At 53.0% G+C, this 14,388-nt stretch overlaps 1 protein-coding gene across 1 annotated transcript in view; it reads right to left on the bottom strand.

Annotated features, from left to right (window-relative positions):
- Positions 1-6,566, bottom strand: part of IGDCC3 (immunoglobulin superfamily DCC subclass member 3) — a 106,698-nt gene extending 100,132 nt beyond the window's left edge. The window contains exon 1 of the mRNA XM_040602566.1: positions 6,307-6,566. Within this exon, the coding sequence (XP_040458500.1) occupies positions 6,307-6,373 (67 nt within the window). The 5' untranslated portion in view covers positions 6,374-6,566. The remainder of the gene's footprint in view (positions 1-6,306) is intronic.
- Between the last annotated feature and the right edge of the window lie 7,822 nt (positions 6,567-14,388).

Raw genomic sequence — 14,388 nt, 5'->3', positions numbered from 1 at the left:
ATTCATGTTCAAAGCTTCAAAAGAACTTGCTCATACCCTAGCATTGTCCTTTTCCAATTGGGAAACACGATTTTGGCTTTCCCTCCTGTCTGTACTTCTGAAAAATACAGCAGCTAATCTCACCACTTTAATTAGCAGTGACATCCATCGCAAAGGACCTCAACCACATCACGGCTCATCCTCCTGGACCCACAGCCAGCAGGGCCATCCCTGCCCCGGGAGCACGCAGTCCCGACAGATGAAGCCTGTATTATTACTCCCATTCTAGACAGGGAACATTAATCAGAGAGATGAAATGACCTGCCAAGGGCCTGGTCTGAGCTTGTGGCAAGGCGAGATACTGCAGGAGCAGCCAGGTCCACCCTGATATTTCTGGTGCAGCATCATCAGGAGCACTGACAGGGAGATCAAGGCAGCCCCATCTCCCCTCTCTCTTGTCACACCAACAGCATGACACACACCTGCACACAGCCTTTCATGAACAGAAATTTGCCCTCTCCTGATATACTGTGTTTGTTCCCAGCACAACACAGCAGCGACCCACCAGTAAGCCTTACCACCAGCAAGGATAGCCCCTCTGGCCTGCTTCAATAACGCCTAAAGAAGATGTCCCTGGAGTCCCACAACTCCTGGACCAAAGGTTTTTATAGTGGGATGCAGATGAGTATTAGGACCAGAAACCTGGGCGCCGTTTGGGACAGCCCTACAAAAAATGGCTCTTTTTTTTTCATTTTTTTTTTATTTTATTTTTGTAAATCCTTCTGCAAATGAGAGGATATGGAAGGAAGAGAGATCTGGACCTGAACAATGTTCTGCAGCAGATCATAACAAGTTTCAGGCTGATGAAATCGGTAGCCTAAAAATCCAGCTGGTGCCCCCTTAAATCTCCTTGAGGCTGACCCAGACCCTAAGGAGAAAAGCATTACACTATAGTAATGTGCAAATTGGCTCTTCAGGGCATCCAGAAAAATTTACATTTAAAGAAGAGGCAAATAGGCTGTAACAGGCCCCACATCTTGCTAACAGTAAAGTTTACTAGCTCAGAATTTTTTATTCCCTTTCCTTTCAGACAAGAGGCTATATAAAGTGATTTTTCCATCAGGGTGTATAAACCACATCCACTCGTTAAGCAATTGCAGGAGGTCTCTGTTGAGGATAACACAACCTCTCAGCCACCTGATGCAAAGCCCAGAAATACCCAGCGTTGCTGCCTCAGTGGGAACATAGATTTTAGCCAAGGAAGGCAAACACAGCCCAAAAAGCCAGAAAAGTTGCCCAAAATAATTTTCAGACGTTTGAGACTAGACTGGGCAAATCCCAGGAGCTCACTTGTTGAACACAGCGTGGAAGCTGGAAGTGTTCATAGCACAACAAAGACCCTTTCCAGGACAAGCTCTGAGTCCTCATAGGCTCCCCCATCTCTACAGAAGGCAGGCTAAAACCTGTTGGTATAGCTAGAAAGGGCAAAGACCTTTTCTGAGTTAACTGCCCACAGTAGCTCCGTCCACAACTAGGCATACTGAGAACATGGCAGCAAGCTGAGCGTAGGATGTGTTGTTATTTGCATTCCCCACGTGTTTCGTGGTCCTGACCAGATCACAGTCTCACCGCAGAGGGCATCAGCAATACAAATATGGAGCAGGAAACAACCACGCATGAGAGGACAGCAAAGGCAGCAGCCAAGATGGGAAATGCTATGCCCAGAGCTGGGGTCCCTCCAGGCTTCAGGCCCCAAGGCTACTCTAATGCCGAACAGGGGAGTAGCCAGTTTCAGCCCCCAACCCTGCAAGAAAGCATCAGGGAGGTGGCTGTCCCCACGGCCAGTCCTTTGCACAGACCTGGCAGGGAACAGACTGGCCACGCAGTAGATGATGGTGCCTGTGGATACTAGATAGAGCAGCTGGGAGGAGCGTGATAGTACGAAGCTGCCAAGAGAGCCATGGGCACCCTGGCATCACAGTGCCAAAAACCACCAGCCAGCACAGCCTCATCACTCAGCCCTTGAAATTCAGCTTGAGTATCGGCAGGCACAACTGGATGGCAAGCAAGGAAAGGCAAGACAAGGTCCTTCTGGAGGAAGAGAAGTTTCTGTGCACACTAAACCCGTTGAAATTCTTAACCACATCCAGGGGATTCAAAGGAAACACAGCACTCTCTCCACCCTGCCATCCCCTCTGCCTTATCACCTCCCACCCTGAAATTCAGGATGGAGGAAAGCATCGCCTTGCTCCTCTCAAGGAGCTGAGCACTGCACCGATCCTGCTCGCTCCAAAACCAGAGCCATTTTAATGAAACACTAGCTCTTCTCTCCCTTTTCACATACTCTCAGGTTTCAGCAGCAAAGATCCTTTTGCAAAAGCATCTTTACAAGTCAGCAGAATCACCCACCACAACCCGAATTCTCCTGACTTGCCATTAGCTTCATCAACACAATCACACAAGAAAACCAACACCCCCACCCCCATCCCTCCCCCCCCCCCAAAAAAAGGCAGCAAATCCTTGACTCTGCTCTGAAACTCTGGTTTTAAATTACCAACGCAGGAGTGGGGCTGGGTTGTTAAGTGACTGGGCTCCTCTTGAGTGGAGGGTGCGATACAACAGTGACATTTGATATAATAGCAAGGCCAGATCACTATGCTGTGTGCTTTTCTCAGTACACTCGCCTATTTGCCTCTCTCTTCTCTTAAAGTGCAATTATTGACATGTTTGCCTCCTTAACCATCAGTTTTATATGCTTGCCAATGACTCCTGAACATGTGTAAACAATTATTTTTATTTTCTTGCAAAACCAAAATGTTAGATATTCTTTTGGATAAACGGACTTGGGTAGATTTTCATGAGCCCTGCTACATAATTTATTAGTTTCTAAACTCTGTAAAACTAAAAGCTCCAGTAAAGTTTAAATAAGTTGTGATTTCAAAGTAATTTTGAATGGACTATTCCTGTTCCTGCCCAACGATATTCAGTTGATTTAAATGGGAATTCTTAATCTGCAGAGGGGGGCTCCTGCATTGTTTTGTTAGATCAAATAAAAGGACAATATCCAGGGTCAGAAGCCCAGGAGCACAAAGCATGAAATACCAAGGTGGGGGGGTAGGGAGGGAGCACAGAAAAAAAGCATCTACTGTCCCAGATCTATTGCAAGCTACAAAACGAAGCACATGGTCTGCTCAAATGCTCACTGCTTGCCAGGGGGGAAAGCTGGGCGCTGGCAGCAGCTTTGCATGAGCTCCACTGCACTCTGCACCCCATGCTGCAGCCCCATGCCAGGGTCCCATCCTGCTCCTGCCGGAGCCAGCACTGGATCCTAAAGCTGCGGCGAGACGAGCAAGCCAGGTCCAGCCACCCCAGCGTGGTGGAGAAAGATATTTCAAGGCAGTGGGATGGGAAGGTGTGGGGGTAGCAGCATCCCAGGAGTTTGTGAAGCAAGGGGCTGGTACTGCATGAGGTTGCTGCTTGGCACTTCAGATGCTGTGACACGGGAGTGTCCAGAAACACGGAAATCAGAGAAGGAAAAGTTCAGGCAGACAGAAAAGAGGGAGAGAGGCTTTCTCCATTGCACGTATAAAATGAGAGCAGTTTCGCAGTGCTCTGCCAGCAGTACTGCTCCTGAGCCACTCCACACCGGCCCATGCCAGGCTGATAGCACCAGGGTACATGGGTCAAAATTGGGACTGAGCAGGAAGGAAAGGAGTGGGGAACCAGCCCCATTTGCCACTCTCTTGGCTAGCTTTTATATACTTCCAACGAGAAGTTTAGTTTTGGCACCATGATGGCCCCAGCAGACGTTTGAGGGCCAAGGGCGTGGGTGGTACACACTCACACCCCTGCGTGAACTTCGCACCCAGCATGGGTCCCAAACGCAATGCACAAGTATATGGTTGTGAGCCTACTGTCCCACTTCATGGGCTGCCTGCTATGTCCACCACATGGGAAAACCACGTCCCAGGATTCTCCTGTTGAACCTCCTGGGAGAGACGAAGCCCAAACATGGGCTTGAATTTCATATAGCATCTCTGAGCGTTACTGGGGAAATGATACCTGATACTCTCTATGTATATTAAGAAAAAAGACAGGGTATTACACCAATTTAGGAGAAAGTGATCTCTTTTTTTTTTTCTATAAAAAACAACAAAGCCACACTGAGTAGGAATTAGTGAAAGCTTATAGCTTCAATAATTTAGAAGTTAAGCCTACTTAAATATAAATGACGATGTTTAATTCCAAGGCTGTTACTGAGCAGAGCCGGGGAGCCTCTCCTATCCTATGCCTGCCTTTGAATGCCGGGCTCAGCAATAACAGACAAAAGCTGTCCACCACCCAGAACAAAGAGCTCCAGGAAATTAAAAAAAAAAAAAAAAAAAAAAAAAGAAAGAAAATACTGTCTCACTACTGAGCCCACTCCAGCCCACTGACCAGCGGCTCCCAATGCATGGTTCCCCGTCACCAGGCCAGCATTTTGGGGAGTTTGAAAATCACAGAGGTGGGAGCAGAGCATCCCGTCCCGCACAGCGCAGCACCACTCCCAACACAGCATCCGTCCCCACAGCGAGGCTTTCTGCTCCAGCACTGATTGACGCCAACACAGGAAAGTTCATTAAATTCAGTAGAGCACAGAACCATGTTACCTCACTGTTAACCATATCTAGAGTGTAGAAACACGGGGGGGGGGGGGGGGGGGGGGGGGGGGCGAGGAACTCTCAGAACAGGAAAACTTTTAAAGTGCAACCAAGCACTCTTTAGTGGGGCCAGCAAAACACACCCCAAAGTCAGGAGCCACTGACCTGCCAAGTCGCAGCATACACAAACACACAGGGCAATTCGGACAGCAGCAGGCAATAAACTAGACACAAATTCAACTTACTGAAGTTTTGATTTCAAAAATTCACTTCTTTTCTTTTCCTCTCCTCAAACATAAGTATTTTCAGCCATCCTCATGGCACTGCACACAGGAATCCCAACAGATTAACGAGACCTGCTTCATTAGATCCACTTTGCAGATAATTTGTATTTTCTGCAAGTTACACTGGCTTCTCTCCACCGCGGCTGCTACGAACCACGTGGCGAGATTTATTATGGGAATAGCCTACAGTCTGGTTTCCTAAACACCCCGACAGCTAATCTCTGATTAATCTTACACATGCTTTTTTTCCCTCAGACCATGCTGGGTTGCTTGCACATTTGTTAAACAATTCCTACTTTTCATTATCTTTAAGGCTGCTGCGTGAAGTGAGGGCAGGATGCACATGGGTATTTCACTGCAGAACAGCATCTTTCTCAGATTAGATTCAAGCTTAAGCAGCACCACCAGTAGAAGGAAAACGCTGCAATTTATCAGCAGGGCATGTGCACAGTAGGTCCGAGGAAAAATCCCTTTGATGTTTTTGTAGTTCGGCCCTGGTCCGGTGGGTGGTGTTACCGGTTGTGGCTGTGCGAACCGAGCCAGGCATTACAGGAGAGCACAATACTTGCAGGTTTCAAGTAGCTCGCTGTCATCCCTGCAACTTGCAGCCCAACATCTCTTTTCTGTAGCTAGCGCCTTCGCTGACACCACGGCGCGTCCGCCCGGGCGCCGTCTCCCGCTCACATCGGGGGTGATGACTTTGGGTCTGCTCTCTGGACACGGACACCCAACCACGCCACTGCCACAGCAGCCACCCTGTCCCTCCCCAGTGCCAGCTGTGGGAGCCAAGGCCCCACAAACACCAACTCCCCCACGCAAGTGGGGTTTCCAACTGAAAACACAGCTTTGGGGGGGACACTTCGGGCTATCTGCCGATTAAGGTGTCAAGAGGGGCTGATGTAGACAGAAGCCTGCAGCCAAAAGCCATGACCGCAGCGCACCTTCCCGACGGGACGAGCCCCCGCTCCCGCAGAGCGATGCTAACGCGGCAGGCGACACGAACGGCCGCGGCCGCGCACCCCTCCGCTGCCCTGGCGGACACACGCGTGGCGGACCCGCGCTCGGTCCCTCCACCCTCCCCCCCCCCCCCGCCTCCCCGGAGCTGCTCGGCCCCGTTCAGCCTCCACGGCGTCCCGATGCTACGGGGACGGGCTGAACGGGAGGCTGGGAGGGACCGGGGAGTCATACGGGGTTGGGACCGACTGCGGACAAGCAAGGGGGACGGGGACCCGCCGCGGGGCTGGGGAGGAACGCGGGGGACCGGGTGCCGAGGGGACGCGAAGTGCGGGAAGGACCGCGGACGGGACCGACAGACCGCGGGCGGCGGGAGCAGCGCCGGTGCCGGGCGCGGCGACGGCAGGTCCTTCCCCCTGCCCGCTCCCCGAGCCCAGCCCGGCTCTTACCTCCGCGGCAGCCGAGCAGCAGCAGCCCCAGCAGGCAGGCGGGCAGCGCGGAGCCCGGCGGAGCCATAGCATCCCGGGCGGGCGGGCTCGCCTCCCTGCGCCCCACGGGGAGGGAGCAGCCCGCGCAGGAGGGAGGGAAGGAGGGAGGCGAAGCGAGAACCACCCCCAGTTGCGAGGAGCGAGGGTTGGGGGGAGAAAGGAAAAAAAAGGCAAGGAGGGGGGGGAAGGCAAAAAGCGGATTTCAGCGCTGCTCCCCTCCGCGCGAGCACGCCGCCGCGCCGGGCGGGCGGGGGGGCGGCGCTGAGGGAGCGGGGCCGCGGGCGGGCGGGGGCGGGCGGGCAGCGCCTTGCGCCATCTTGCGCATCCGCCAGGGCGCCGGCAGCGCCGCGCAGGGTCCGGCCGGGCTGCGGGGCAGGAGGGGCAGCGAGAGGGAGGCGGTCCCTGTGCGGGGCCGCTCAGCGCCCGCCGCGCCCGCACCCGCGGGGACGGTGCGCCGGTCCTTGCCGGGTCTCCCCTCAGCGGAGCCCTGTCGCCAGAGCCCCCTCACGGGTGTCCCCTCGGTGGGCTCCACCACGGGGCTTCCCCTCAGCAGTCTCCCCTCCCTGGGGCAGCCTCATGGGTCTCCCCTCAGCAGAGCCCTCACGCTGGTCTCCCCCCTCACCAAGCTCCCTTCACAGGGCTCCTCTCACTGGGGCTACCTCATGGGGCGTCCCCTCACCAGCACCTGCTTGCCAGTCTCCCCTCACTGGGGCAGCCGCACAGGTCTCCCTTCAGCGGAGCCCTCTCACCTCATAGGGCTCCCCTCACGGGAGCTACCCCACCAATCTCCCCTTGCTGGGGCAACCTCACAGGTCTCCCCTCAGTGGGGCCCTCTCAACCAAAGCCCCTTCACAGGGCTCCTCTCACTGGGGCTACCCCATGGGGTTTCCCCTCACCAGTACCTGCTCACCAGTCTCCCCTCACAGATGTCTCCTCACCAAGCTCCCATCACAGGTCTCCCCTCAGTACGCTCCCTTCATGGGGCTCTTCTCACCAGGGCTACTTCAAGGGGCTTCCCCTCCCTGGGGCAGCCTCATGGGCCTCCCCTCAGCAGAGCCCTCTCACCAGAGACCCCTCATGGTTCTCCCTTCACGAGGCTTCCTTCATGGGGCGCATCTCGCTGTGGCTTCCCCTCGTCGGGGCCGCTTCACAGGGCTGCCATCGCGGGGCTCCCTTCGCGGGGCTGCCATCGCGGGGCTGCCTTCGCGGGGCTGCCATCGCGGGGCTGCCATCGCGGGGCTCCCATCGCGGGGCTGCCATCGCGGGGCTCCCATCGCGGGGCTCCCTTCGCGGGGCTCCCATCGCGGGGCTCCCATCGCGGGGCTGCCATCGCGGGGCTCCCATCGCGGGGCTCCCTTCGCGGGGCTCCCATCGCGGGGCTCCCTTCGCGGGGCTGCCATCGCGGGGCTGCCATCGCGGGGCTCCCTTCGCGGGGCTCCCATCGCGGGGCTCCCATCGCGGGGCTCCCATCGCGGGGCTCCCTTCGCGGGGCTCCCATCGCGGGGCTCCCATCGCGGGGCTCCCTTCGCGGGGCTCCCATCGCGGGGCTCCCATCGCGGGGCTCCCATCGCGGGGCTCCCATCGCGGGGCTCGTTCTTACCTGGGCTGCCTCGCGGCGAGTCCCCTCACCACTGCCGGCTCAGCAGCGCCCCCTCACGGGAGCCCCCTCACAGGTCTGCGCTCACGGGGGCAGCCGCTTGGGTCTCCCCTCAGGGGAGCCCTCTCACCAGGTTCTCTCCAAAGGGCCCCTTCGTGGGACTCCTCTCACCAGCCTCCCCTCACCAAGGCAGCCTCCTGAGTCTCCCCTCAGTGGAGGCCTCTCACCAGAGCCCCCTCACAGGTCTCCACTCACCAAGCCGCCTTCACAGGCCTCCTCTCACTGGGGCTACCTCACAGGGCTCACCTTCGCCTGCTCGGCAGCCTCACGGGTCTCACCTCCCCGCAGCCCCCTCACAGCTCTCCCCTCACTGGGGCCCAGCCACGGCCTCCCTCAGACCCAGCGCTGTTGGCCCCAGAGCAGGAAAGCCCTCCATGCCCGGTCCTGGCCGGCCCCGCCATGCCCAGGGGATGGTAGCCAGCACCAACGCTTCCTTCCCGAGCACGGGAAGCAGTTTCCTTGCTCTTTACCCAAGAATTTCTGTCCCATCTGCCACTGCTCAAAGCAACCCGGTCTCAGCAACGGCATCTGGTTCTGCTGCAGTGGGCAAAGGTGGGGTCCCATCCCCAAGCCAGGGAGTTGCCTCTTATCTGCCCTTAGGGATGGGACCCAAAAATCTGGCATTAAAACAAGGGAAAACACTGATGAGACAGCACGACTTCCAACTGGTTCCACCAAGCGTTTCACTTTTGAGGAACAAGCCCACCCACCGCAGCGGGCAGTGCCTGGAGCTGAGCAGCGTCCCCAGGAAGCAGGGCGGCAGGATCGCAGAGCCGGGGCCACGAGGCATCCTGGGGACAGGAACGAGGAAGGGGTTGGCTTGTTCCACCTCAGCGCTCCTAATTTTACATGCTATCATAAGGTGACTTACCTGGGTCAGTCACGCAAATGTTGGATCAACCAGCTCACCCCTGGAAAGGCCCCAGTGAGGAAGGACCCAGTAAAAGGCGAGTCTGCTCCTAAATCCTGCCACAGCCCTCAAGTTAATTTGTCCGCCCTCCTGGCATGAAATGAGGATAATGTGTCCCTACACGGCTCTCAGCCCTATTGCCTACATGTTATTTTGCTGCCTTCCAACTGATCCTGCCCGGTCCCTTGGCCCGTGTTCTCTGCAAACACCACCCCTACTACCACCACCAGCAGCAAAAGTCATCTCTGCAGGGACAGCTCAGTATCTTTTGTGGCGTTTGCTTGGCCAAAAAAAAAACCAACTAAAAAGAAATGGAAATGGATTTTAACTGATTTCTTTTTTCAGAATAAAAACAGAGCTTGATGGACCGGGTTACTAAACACTGTAACTGTGCCCACAAATCCGGTGAAAAACCTTTTGTAAAGATGAGCAGTGCATGGCTCCCCTGGATGGTGCACCCTGAGCACGCTAGTTAGCCAACGAGTAAAGAAGACGTCACTACATCTGCTCCACATTAAAGCTTCCCCCATTTAGCGGAGGGCTGAGCTGCATGAGGTTGCTTTCAGCTGGGGAAGAATTTGCTCTGGCTCCATCAGCCTTTTGGTAACATCTGAATTTTTGTGCTGTCCCTGACCTTCTGGCACCAACCCTGCTCCTGTTCCCCAGCCGTCTCCCTGGCTCCTACATGGGGCCCCACCGGCACTTCTGTAACACTCGCAGTCATCATGGGCTTGTGGCAGCTCCTGGGGTGCTGCCAGCACCAAGGACGGCTTGTGGGAAAGGGGGGGAATGAAGTGCCATGTGTTTTACAGGGTTTGTTTCCCTCAGAAAACACAGATTTTGGGTGCTTTTGCTCCCGTGTGCAGTGGCAGGACTCAGGAGCTAAGGGAGGTACTTCCATGTTTAGGGCATCACCAAGTTCAGCCCTGCTACTTGCAAATTACACTGGTGACATAGCTGGTGTCACATTCAAAAGTTGCAAGTGTGGGCAGTCCTGCCAAAAAACAGGACTCATATGAAAAGCCATGAGATTTTTAAAGAAAACGGCAGGTTTTGGGCATTAAGGCCACCTGAGAACAGGAATCCAGAGCACTCATGTTTTTATGTGCTCCTCTGTAACCATGAGGGCTTAAAAAAGTTGCTTTGTACTGGAGGCAGGAATCTGCTTATCACACTGTGAGCAGAAATTGGAGACTTTTGAAAAGCAGCGGGGTTACAGGAGGGACAGTACCCAGCCTGATCCAAGGCTCCAAACGCTTTCCCTGCCGAGCGGTGAGGGGATCCATCCGTCCATCCTCCCTCCCGCAGAGGGGGACAGGGTCTGTCTGTCCATCTGCCCTTCCTCTCCACAAGGTTATTGTCCTCGAGGGCTGGCCTCAGAGGGTGTCACTCACACCTCACTCCTTGCTCAGTGAATTTCCATCAGCTCCAATAGGGCTTCTGATTTATACCGATTAACTGTGAACTGAGGTCCCCAAGACACCATTAGTAGTTTCAGTGGATGAAGTGGGAGATTAACTTGTCTGAATTCACTCCATTTATTATTCTGTGTGTAATTGTGGTTTCCCTGTCTGCTAACAGCCTGGGAGCTTTTCACTTACGTACATACACACAGGGGTTTAGCATCTGTTTCATGATCAGTGAGCAATAAGGAGGGGGAGCCAAAATCGTGGCACCCACCTCAAGGCACTGAGCCGACAGCCATCCCAGCAGTGGTGGGACAGCCCTGGATGTGCTCCTGGAAGCTGCTTTCCCCAGCAGAAACCCTTTTCCATCCACTTTTGGCTGTGTAAGGACAGAGGTGTTGTGGTGGCAGGGGCCACCACACTGAGGGGATGCCTCCAGGCACTTAGCTGCCTGGCTGAGGAGAAGCCGTGTGTTCTCCATTAATTCAAAACAATTGTGCCACTGATCCAGCAATTTTGCCATCAGTGGAAAAGAGCGCGGTGAGCCAGCGTGAATGATGAAACTCACACGACTGTACCTGGAGGTCTGACTGTGCTGGTGTAACCGCTGCTCCTGTGCTTTGCTGGAGGGGAGGAGGCTGGAGTCCTATGAGATGCAGTTTCCACCACTGGTGTCTGCTGAGCATCTATGGAGCATCCCTGGCTGCCTTGCTTCATCACGCAGTCCATCGCTTCATGCTGTGCTGTTTTCCAGAGGGTTAAGCTGTGCACCACACTGCACCTGGCATTGGTAACTTACTGAATTACCAGAGACCACACGAGACCCAAGCCCGCTGTAGTAATATTGTCAGCTGCATCATAGCGTAGCGTACCGGGGCAATAAAGGATGGGAAGAGAAAGAAACACAAACGCCTCACTCTTACCTTCACTTCTCCATGGTGCTGGCTTCCCTGTAACTGCTGTGTCCATCTGTCTCTCTGTTCACCCATGCCACCCCACTGTGTCCCCTCTCGGCAGCCTCCCACCAGCGTCCCATGCTGCAAACGAAGAGCTGCAAGTGGGATTTGCAGTCACCCCGCCATGCTTTTTCCTTCCTCATTTGTGGGGTTATCTGTCATGAGGGGAAAGACTCACCAGAGTTAGGCAGTCTGACAAAGTTCCCTTTAACCATTATCAGAGAACACCATGCCAAGTGCAGATTTATTACCTCTGTAATGCACATAAAATGAGATTTTATGGCTCTATAGTCCTAGCGGCATAAAGTAATAATGGAAACTATCTACTGAAGTAGGGAATGCATCCTAGGAAGAAAGGGAGATGTACGGGAGGTTAATAGTGTGTCCTTGGGCACTGCCAGATATCCTCTTGCCAATCTTGCTGGATGTAAGCCACTGTGTTCAGCCCAGCACCATCCAAAAGAAGTCTCACCATTCATTTACTAGATGCTTCTGCACTTATTTTTCACATTAAAAAATTCCCCAGCAAGATGAAGCAACAAAACTGGACAAACATTTTTCCTTTTTCTTACAGGAAATAATGATTTTCTTACAGGAATCTGTTCAAAACTGGGAAACGAGCAAGCATCGAGAAACGCCTCATGAACCCAAAACTCTGCCCACATCTAAAATCCCAGAAGAATCCCTAAGGAACCAGGTACCCACCACCATCCACATTCCCAGCCTCCATGGTTATGAGCTCAGGCACTGAACTGGCACAAGCATGAACCCTGTGTCCTGCTCCTGCCACTGCTTCCCACCAGTGAGGTACAACCTTGCGGTGCAAGGTGCTCCACCACGCTGCCCTGGGCCGTCAGCCGCGGGGCCGGGTCAGATCGGTCCAGGAGTCAGTTACTCAGATGAGCACCAGGCTGGATTTGAGCTGTTAGGAAATGCACATGCAGGCCCACCCTGCACCGTGAGGCACGGCTCTAGCCAGGCTGACACTGCCTGCAGGGACACGTTGCAGGTTCGGCTCCAGCAAACTCACGTGGGCAGAGCACTCTTCAGCCATCCTCTCCATGTTTTGAGGGGCAGGGTACAGCCCAGCACCGAAGAGCAAATTTCCCAGGGTCCATCCACTCCAAGCACCGCTGCAGGATCAGCCTTCTGTGACAACTTTCTTTCGGAGTAAAAGCTGTAACACACTGATGCATGAGACAAATTCCGCTCTTTTTTTAAAGTATTTTATTAATAACCCATTAATTAAGGAATATAAGGACAATGTCTTCTTACAATTTAACACTAAAGAGTATTTGTGGAGTAAGAACAGTCTCTGAAGAAAGTAAGTTATAATTAAGTACAGCATGGAACCAAACACAGACACAATCTTCAAATGAGATTAAGTTCTGGTTACACATCCTTATGTACTGTGTAGAAAATTAAATGAAATTTGATTTTAAAATACAAGCAAGGGAATACAATAACAGAACTAGATGGCAGATTTCTGCTGGACTAAACACCTCTTTTCTAACAACAGTATTGATTAGAAAAGACATGATGATCCCTCCAAAACATCTATTTCTAAAGAGATCAAAAACATATATAGTGCTCCATTAAAATGGTTGGTTTCTTACACAGCGTATTTCATGGGCTGATCTCAGGATTGCTAGTAACGTAAAAAATTCTCAAAACCTAGATTACAAATTATCTCATTTGAACTACTTAAACCAGAACTTTTCTGTCTGTTAAGTACGAAATCAAATCACCAAAAAGTTGAAGGAGATTTTTATCCAAGTCATGTGTTTCATGTAACAAGGAATTAAAAGAAATAAAAAGGCTGAGAATTGTGACTCTCACAGCAGCACGGGGAATATACAGTTGTGTAGCCAAACAGTAACATTAATACTACAAAATTATGCCAGTGAGACAAACCTGACATTTTAACAATGTAAAACAACATACACCAGCTGAAAGTTGAACAGCAATAATCTTTAGTGTTACTGAAAGGAAGAAAAGGGAGAAAGGAGCCTGATGTGTAGGAACATATATTAAGTATGACGGGTAATTAAAGGTATCAACAGTTTGTGTGTCTGTGAGAAGTCTGCAAGAAAGCTACTTATTTCATGATAAAAAAATATATGCACTGGTTGTTTCAGCTTTACACATAACATGCGTATTATCTGTCTTCTTCCATTCATTTCTAGCTGAGATTAGAAAGGTCCCTGGCGTGTGCAGGACAGGAGGGACCTGGGGTCCAGCCGAGTTAGCCGAGGACACGCAGCACCCTGCGTGGACACGTGCTGTACAGAGCACAGCTTTGCGGCTGCTGGTCAGTGGTGACCTCTTGGCCCCGAGGGAACTGCCTTGATTTCTGTAGCTGAGGTCTGGCACAGCAGTCCAGGGCCACCACAGTACCTGGACATCTGAACGCTGCCATTTTGACACTCTGGTAAAATTCAGCGGCGTGTAACAAGATCGGAATAAGCCTCAGTGTGAGGAAACAAAAGTATTTTTGTGATGCATAAGCAGAATTGTTTGCAGTCTGCTGCATCTCACCCAAAGCTCTTGGAGCATGTAACTAATTTGTTGGGTTTGTTACCGGCCCAAGGTGATCCAGGGGAAAGGTGCCACACTGTGTCTGCTTGTGCTGGCTTCAGTGACAGGCAGGGATAGCTTTTAGGGAGATCAGCAACACTCACCCCAAGGCCATACGATTGCTAAAGTCGCTACAGACATAGCAGAGGGTGCATGTACAAAGGAGTGCCCCAGAAGCTGTGACACACTCCTATATCAGCCATTGGACTAAGCCTCCATCCCGAGAGGCCCCTGGATGAAAAACTCAGGCCTGGTACGTGACCTGGCCCAAGTACAGCGTCATGACAGGGAGCTGGGAGAACTCCCATGCTCTGGCCATACCCGCTCCTGGCCAAACTCCCAGTGTTGCCCTCCAGCAGCTGAGATGCTCAGCGGAAGCAGTCCTTCAGCATACTGTCATGCTTGCAGGTGGATTACTTGGGTTTGGAGGTGAAAGAAAGCCACCATGGGGTTCCTCTGGAATGAGTTTTTTGGAGAAGGGTCCTTCTCCCTTTCTGCACATCAGCTGTGGCAACGCGGCTTGTACAGGGTCTGTTG

The sequence above is a fragment of the Falco naumanni genome, chromosome 7, assembly GCF_017639655.2.
Source record: "Falco naumanni isolate bFalNau1 chromosome 7, bFalNau1.pat, whole genome shotgun sequence".
Classification (NCBI taxonomy): domain Eukaryota; kingdom Metazoa; phylum Chordata; class Aves; order Falconiformes; family Falconidae; genus Falco; species Falco naumanni.
Note: the sequence above shows the minus strand (reverse complement) of the source record. Positions and strands in the feature narration are given on the sequence as shown.